At 43.5% G+C, this 7,724-nt stretch overlaps 1 protein-coding gene across 5 annotated transcripts in view; it reads right to left on the bottom strand.

Annotated features, from left to right (window-relative positions):
* Positions 1 to 7,724, bottom strand: part of Prune2 (prune homolog 2) — a 225,642-nt gene that overhangs the window by 31,360 nt on the left and 186,558 nt on the right. For 4 of the 5 annotated variants that reach the window (XM_023722972.1, XM_023722973.1, XM_023722974.1 and 1 more), the window contains 2 exons: positions 4,527 to 4,700; positions 1,880 to 1,888 (listed from right to left, as the gene is read on the bottom strand). In XM_023722972.1, coding sequence (XP_023578740.1) covers positions 1,880 to 1,888; positions 4,527 to 4,700 — 183 coding nt within the window. The remainder of the gene's footprint in view (positions 1 to 1,879; positions 1,889 to 4,526; positions 4,701 to 7,724) is intronic. The other variant, XM_023722975.1, reaches the window with a different exon arrangement.

Below are 7,724 nucleotides of genomic sequence, written 5' to 3'. Positions count from 1 at the left end.
CTTATCTTTGAGAGTCACAGCAGTATCTGTCAGAGGTTTGCTGCAGAACTGAAATGTGCCTTTGGCACTTCAGAGGGGAAGCAAGCCTCTATCCTGTCAGCTGGGGGAGATGCTGGAGACTTGGCCCAGGCCTTCACGCCTGTTACACAGCATATGCTTTCCCACGAAGCAACATCACCTGTCCCTATTATTTTTTTAAAATCTCCATTTCAGTATTTGGTTGGTATCACATAATTGTGGCCCTCAGGGTCATCAAGTAGAGATTCCCTCAATGCTCTGCATAGGAGGACAGCACATGTGCTTACTCTAGACCCACTCCTCCCAGATATACTGTTTCTTTTTTTTCCAAACCCTAAATATCCCTCTTGTGATTACACAGCAGTAAAGCATGGGTTGGGTACAGATCTGGATGGGATCAACTCTTGAAAAGCAGTTTAATAAGATGCTCTCTGGCAGCACAGAGAGAATGACTCTGCCACAAACAAGCTGAGGGAACAGTGAAGTAGCTAAAAATGTATCCAGCTGTGGGATGCATTATTAATTTGAGGGTGTTGTGTACTGTATTCACACCATACCTACCCCAACACCTGTTTGTGAGAGGGGATTACAGTGGCTTCTTTCTGGATTTTTAAATTTAATCCCATATTTTCCAAAATGCAGACATTCATCATCATCTTTTTAGAATGAATATTGTAAGAGAAGGGCAGGAGGAAATATATTTGAACACAAGAAGTCTCTGTTCTACAAGAAAATTTCATTTCTGAAGACTCTCAAGTAAGTGGAAGTCCACAAACAATACAGTGGCCGAGCAAACACCACGGGCATGTGGGATTCAGCTTCGGCACGGTGCAGAGCTTGGACATCGGGCAAATACACCACAGGCATAGTGTGTCTCACTGAAAAACAAGGAAGATTGCATCCTTCTACATGCAGGTGCCTGGCTCCAGGGTGTCAGAATTATTGCAAGTTTATGACTGCTCAATACTTTGATATCTTTTTCTATTTCCAGAGAATTCCTAGAGCCTTTTTCAAAAGGGGAAGCAGGTTCCTGAACAGCACTTCAGAAGCCAAAACAAGCAAGCCATGCTGTGGTTGCTTAGAATGCTGCAGCATCCTGCTCACTGGAGCTCCTTTAGCAAAAGGAACCCAGAGGGGGTGACTAATCTAAACAGACATTCTACAGCAATGTCTCTTTAGATCAAAATGGCTGGAATTTATTACTGAAAAATGGCTCTGTACTTTTGGGTAGGGTTTCTGTAAGAAGGGAGAAGAGTCAAAGAAAAAAAGAAGAAAATCAGAGGGCAGGAGATGACTTAAGCCTACAAATGGAAAAACAAAAACTTTCCACATGGAAGTTATTCCTCCTAAATAACAGCTGATGTTGACATTGTTCAAATACTTCAGATAATAACCACTGGCAAAATGCAACACCCAGAATGAGCAGGGCGGGGGACTGTATGCTTTTGCCCCCAAGCCCGCCCTGATGCTTTCTTGGGTGAGTCAAACCTTCAATTTCTATCCTAAAATACAGAGCAAATTCAGGTAGAGCTGTCTGTTGGCAGCAGTATAATTCACATGGAGCCTGGCTTTCGTCAAACTGTCAGCAAATGTGACAGGGGAACACAGCGTGCTGAACACGTGTGCAAGCCTGCGGTGGAGCCTCCTGGGCCCTCGGAGCAGAGATGGCAACCTTACCTGCAGTGGTACTGAGAGGCATGAAAGGGATGTGACACAAGTTTACGGCAGCAAATGGGATGGAGAGAGGAGGAAAGATGTCACAGTCGCAACCAAAACATATACACACACACACACCAGCCAGCAGCTCTTCTGCTCATTCTTTCCAGGAGTATTTGTCCAGCAACACTGCGGAGAAGGTTACCTGAATCTCCTGGAGTGAAATAAGACAAGACAGAAAGACAGAAAGACAGAAAGACAGAAAGAAAGGAAGGAAACTCCTTGTTAACATTCTTCAGTATCATTATCCTTGATTATTTAAATTTTTTAAGTTAAAAAAGCTAGTTTCGGCCTCCATGTGACCCCATGCCACTGGCTGAGCAAACCACCTGTAACACTTCTTGCTTTTTTTAGTTAAGCAGAGGACAGGGATGTTGTTTCTAGGACACTGGGATACACACGCCAGTGCAATCAAGCACCACCATTTGGCTGATGAAGTCACTGAGGCCCCAAGAAGGTAAATGAAGTGCTCACGTAGAGACTTGCCAGCAACCAAGACAGGCCTTGAATTCATTTTTCTATGGTGTGGAGAAGGCCTCTGACAACAGCTCATACCAAACTGCCAGCATCATGCCTTCATGAACTGGAGCAGCTGGGAGCAGCTGGCAGTGCCTCCTCTGGGGCCACTTTCTGCAACTCCTGGCCACTCCAACCTTGTGGCTGACTACACAGAGTGGTGTTCAGCTGGCACTTGTTCACTGGCCTGACTGGGAAAATATCCTCGTGAGTCTGCTCTTTCAATGCTCATCAGAAGCCAGAGTGACCAAATCCATATGGGATAACTAGGACACTTTATCATGATAAGGTCTGAAAGAGTGATGAACATTTCCAATATGGATGACAAAGCTTTGGCCAACTCAGAAGTAACATCTGCACAGTCTTCACCAACAAAGCACAGAAACTTCAGCATGTAGGAAAGGTGGCATCTCACTAATGTGCCAGGTGGGTGCAGCCAGAGGTGCATTAATGCAGCCCAGTGCCTGGAGAAGGCCAAGGGGGAGCCAGGGAGTAGGGAGGAGGCCACTTCAAAGCAAATTGGACAGTCACAGAACAAATAACCAAGCTCGCAGCATGTGATGGGGAACAAGTGCCATGGGCAGGAGGTGGCAGGCATGGAGAGCTAAGCAAACTGGGTACGCGCAGACTTCAGGTGGATTCTCACAAAGATCAGCACAGGCAGAGGCAATGCTTTTCCTGCTCTCTAGTGGACTGATGAACTGCATTCGAGGGATATGGGATTAACCAGTCCACCCACCCACCCCACCTGGTTTTACTGCAGTTGAAAAACAAGTAGGTGAGTCCACTGAAGTACTGAGATGACTTCCCTTACCACAGCTGCAAAACTATGCACCTGCCTTCATTATAGCATAGCAACTCGTAAGACCTGAGACATAAATGTGTGTGTAAAGATCATCTATCACTGGGTAACTCTGACTTATATTGACAGACTTCTCCATTTTCTATACTCTTTAGATCAAGAATAGATTACTTTCATAGTTAACCTTTGTTTTGTTTTGATTTCTGCAAAGCAAACAAACCAAAAGTATCTGGTGCAAAGAAGTATTAACCCACCAGGGAAGATTTGGGGAGTGTTCCAGGTGTGGTTTATATCCTAAGAACAAAAGTATGACTCATGGATCAGCTGTCTGTCCGTGTCAGCAAGCTCAGGCCAGCCTTAATTCTGAAGAGCTATGGGAAAAGCTTCTCTTCAAGGGAACAACTCCACATGAGAGAACTACATGGGGCCATGTTGCTATTTCAGGCTGTGTGGTTGCATAGCGTGAGAAGAGACAAAGGTCATGACCAAGGCTCTTCCTTCTCTGTTACACTTGGGCTGTGTGGTTGGTCCTGGTACTTACAGGGTAAGCAAGGCAAGGGGAGGAAAGTGAAGGATCCACTGTTGGAGGGATGTTTGATAGAAACAACAAAATGCCTTTGTGCTCCTTAGAAAACAAATGTTGAAGGTTTAATGCAGTCTTAAGACTCTCATTTCCCTGTCCTCGTTCTGGAAGAGAGAACTGGAGAGCAATAATTGCCTTGTCAGCTTGCACTTTTTCTGGGACAGCTGGGAAGTAAGTGGCACTGGAGGACAGCAGGAAAGGAACACATGCAGGAGAAGTAATAGAAAAGCTGTTGATGTTTTCTGAAGTCGACAATGTTAAATGTGTGGCTAGTGCTCGCCTAACTTTTTTGAGTTCCAGATTAGTCAAGGCCACAAATGCTCCTGGCGAGCCCAAGAAGGCCCTGGAAATAGAAAATACACCTTCCCTTTCCTGGTCCCTTACCAGGCAGGGGAGGCTTTGACTGGTATCAGCTGTTGTGTGGCATAGAAAGAAGGTAGTTTACAGAAATGCAAACTTTTACAGGGGAAAAAGTTACTATGGTGAGTCTAAAAAGGCTTCCTAAAGCTTCCTAAAGGAGGACTCAAAAGACATTTTGTGACCAGACCCTCCTCTGACGCAGTGGCTTCCCTACGGGCCATAGGGTGGTGTACTCCGAACTGTCCATTCAACACCACACCTCACAGGAATTCTGAATGGACGTCGTCACACCACGACTTCTGAGAAATTGGCGTGAAAATCTTAATGGCTATCAGATACGAACTGTAAAAAGCTTTTTTTTTTTTTAATACTGGAAAGTTGTTTTTGACTAGTAGGTTTTCAGATTTTTAATAGAGTATAAGGTAAGGTCCTTAGCTCTCAGTCTCCTGAACATAGACTGCTGGGAGATGCTACACCCTAGAGAATTCAAATTACCCCTCCCCATTTCCCAGACTCTCGGAGCTTGACTACCTCCATGAGAGATGACTCTCCGGTAGGGCTCGATGACCTTCATGTCGATGCGTTGCTCTTGTTCTCCAATCACTACAGTCCTCCACAGCCGGTTGTCTTCACGCTCTTCTTCAGCTGTGTATTCGGGAATAGACTCTGACTCTTGGCCAGAGTCTTTGTTGACCATAGACTCTTCTAGAAATGAAAGAAAGCAGGGGTGAAGGAAAATTGGCTTCAAAATAGAGGACACAAATGGCCGAGTCAGATGCTTCTTCTTGGGAGAGCCACCAGGATGCAACTCTTGCTACATGCAGGCTTTACAGAGTTTATAAAGCTGGCCATATGAAGTCCTCTCAGTTGTCTTCTGTATTGACTGACTGAGTAACCAAATTCACTGCTAAGGCCATTCTGCAAGTAGGAGAGCTGATTCTAGGGCTGTCTTGTATCCTCAGTGGCCCAGTGCAGGATGAACTGGTACTAACCCATTCTTAATTATGCAGGTTATTTACCTATCAGGCCTGATAATGTTGGTTTCCTTGAGACACATGTCCTGATTACTCAGTGATTGAAAGCATGATTACTCAAAGTACTCAAAGCTTAGTATATTGATGATAAGACACCCTAGGTCAAGACCCCTGTTCTAAGACTCTTACGACAGGGTTGAACTCCCTGACCTCTTGGGGGACCATCTGGACAAACATTTGATACTACTTTCTGGGCACTGTATTTCAAAATGTGCTATAGTAAGTGAGAAACAAAACAAATTTGTAGATCAGAAATAGTCCAAGGTGGGGCCAAGGAGATGGCTCAGTGGAATAAGTTCTTCCTTGGAAAAAGTGCAAGATCCTGAGTTCAATCTCCGGTTCCACCAGAAAAGAAACAGTCCAAGGCCCCAAATTCACAAGACACCTAAATTTGCTGGGGCATAAGGCAACAGCAATAACACAAAACCCACTGATTTTTTGGGCAAGAAATTTACTCGTGTATCAGGAGGAGAAGGAGGGAGGAGGAAGAGGGAAGGGGAGGAGAAGTAAGGAGAGGAAGAGGAGAAGAACACCCCCCACCCCCACCCCCTACTTCGGCTTCCAATATGTTTCCCAACTTGGCAGCTTATTAAGGACACAAAGAGTAAACTTCAGCTTCAGAAGAAGAAGAAGAAGAAAAAGAAAGAGGAGGAGGAGGAGAAGAAGAGAAGGACGAGGAGGAGGAAGAGGAGAAGAAGGAAGACCACCACCACCATCACCACCACCTACGTGGCTCATCCACTTCAGCTTCCAATGTGTTTCCCAGCTCGGCAGCTTATTGAGAACACAAAGCAGTAACCTTCACCTTCCAACTAAGCACCACTTACTTGGGCAAATCTGTCCATTTGTCTGGACTCCCTTCCTGCTTCTTCCATTCTGCTTGGGTTAGGAACCTCAGATGTGAATCCAAGCTCCCTTCCTGGGATGCTATTGCCCACCTCATCTTTCCTGCCTCAGAACTCTGAGCTCTGATGTGGGTTTGTCTTCTGATGCTGCTGTACACACATACCCTTGTCTGCAATGAGCTTCCCATGCAGCAAAGTCTCTGCATTGGCTTCAGTATTCCCTGGCCTGCTTACATTGGCCCTGGGGATTTTGGGAGGAAGGCTGGGGGGATGAAAGTGGGGTTGTTTTTTTGTTGTAGTTGTTTGTTCATTTGAGACAGGGTCTCAATATCTACTTTCAACTGGCCTTGAACTCACATTGTAGCCCAGGCTGGCCTTGAAGTCACAGCAATCCTTCTGCCTCAGCCTCTCAAGTGCTAGGATAACAGGTATGCATCACCAGGCCCAGCCTTAAGTGGGGTTGTTTTATTTTCTGCATGCTTTTATTTAAGTTGCTTCATTAAAACTTTTTCTATATATCACAAATTTTATTTCAGTTGTCAAAAGTAAAACAGAGATCACACAGATATAGTGAACTGGTCTTCAACAAAGGAACAAAGGCAGTACAATAGAACAAAGATAGTCTTTAAACAGACATTAGTAGAACTGGACATCTATGTGCAAAAAAAAAAAAAAAAAAAAAGAATCTAGATCCAGATCTTAGACTGTGGACAAAAATTAATATAAAGTAGATCAAAGGCCTAAATATCCAAAACTATAAAGCTCCTAGAACATAAGAGGAAACTTAATCACTGTTGGGTATGGAGTGACTTTTTAGACCTAACATTGAGGCATGATCCAAGAAACAAATAATTAATATGGTAGAATTGACTAAAATTAAAAACCTGTGCTCTGTGAAAGACAATGCCAAGAAAGTAAGAAAGCAAGTGACATGCAGGGAGAAAGCAGTTACAGAACACACATCTGGTGAAGGACTATTATCAAAAAGTACAAGGATGAAAATGGGCAACATCAATAAAAAACACAGAAGAGATATGAACACATACCTCAGCAAAGAACAGATATAAATAGCAAGTAAGCATATATGAAGACATTCAACATCACATGCCAGAATTGGAAATTAAACTTGCAAATAATGGGATTCCACTACATATCTATTAGAATAGCCAAATTCCAAAGGAGTGATAACATCAAGCAGTGATAACATTGGTAACATCAAGTACTGATAATATTAACATCAAATGGAGCAACAGGAATTCACACTCACCACTGATGGGAATGCAGAAGGACACAACAACTACAAAAGACAGCCTGGCATCTCCCTATAAAATTAAGCATACTCTCTTCATGTAGCCCCACAGTCACACTTCCTGGTGATGACTCAAATGACTTGACAATGTACATCCACATAAAAACTGACACATGAATGTTTATTGAAGCTTTATGGGCCAGGTATATAGTTCAGTGGCATAGCACCTGCCTGGCAATTGTAAGGTCCTGAGTTCAATTCCTGATATCAAGGAAAAAAAAAGCTTTACTTGTAATTGGCTACACTGTGAAGCAACTAAGATGTCCTTCAGCAGGCAAAGGAAAAATAAATGATGGTACATCCATGCACTAGAAAACTATTAAATGCTAAAAAAGTTTGTAAGACATGAAGAGACATGGAAGAAACTTAAATGCCTAAGAATATGAAGCTATCTGAAAACTGTACTTCTTATATGACTCCAATGGAGGACACTACCAAAAGGGCAAAGCTAGACAGACCTTTAAGGGTCAATTCATGAGAATGGAAATATAGTTCTATTCTACATTGTTACTGCTTATTATAAAGCATTTGTTTAGCAGAT

The sequence above is a fragment of the Octodon degus genome, unplaced genomic scaffold (genome assembly GCF_000260255.1).
Source record: "Octodon degus isolate 3935 unplaced genomic scaffold, OctDeg1.0 scaffold00095, whole genome shotgun sequence".
Classification (NCBI taxonomy): Eukaryota; Metazoa; Chordata; class Mammalia; order Rodentia; family Octodontidae; genus Octodon; species Octodon degus.
Note: the sequence above shows the minus strand (reverse complement) of the source record. Positions and strands in the feature narration are given on the sequence as shown.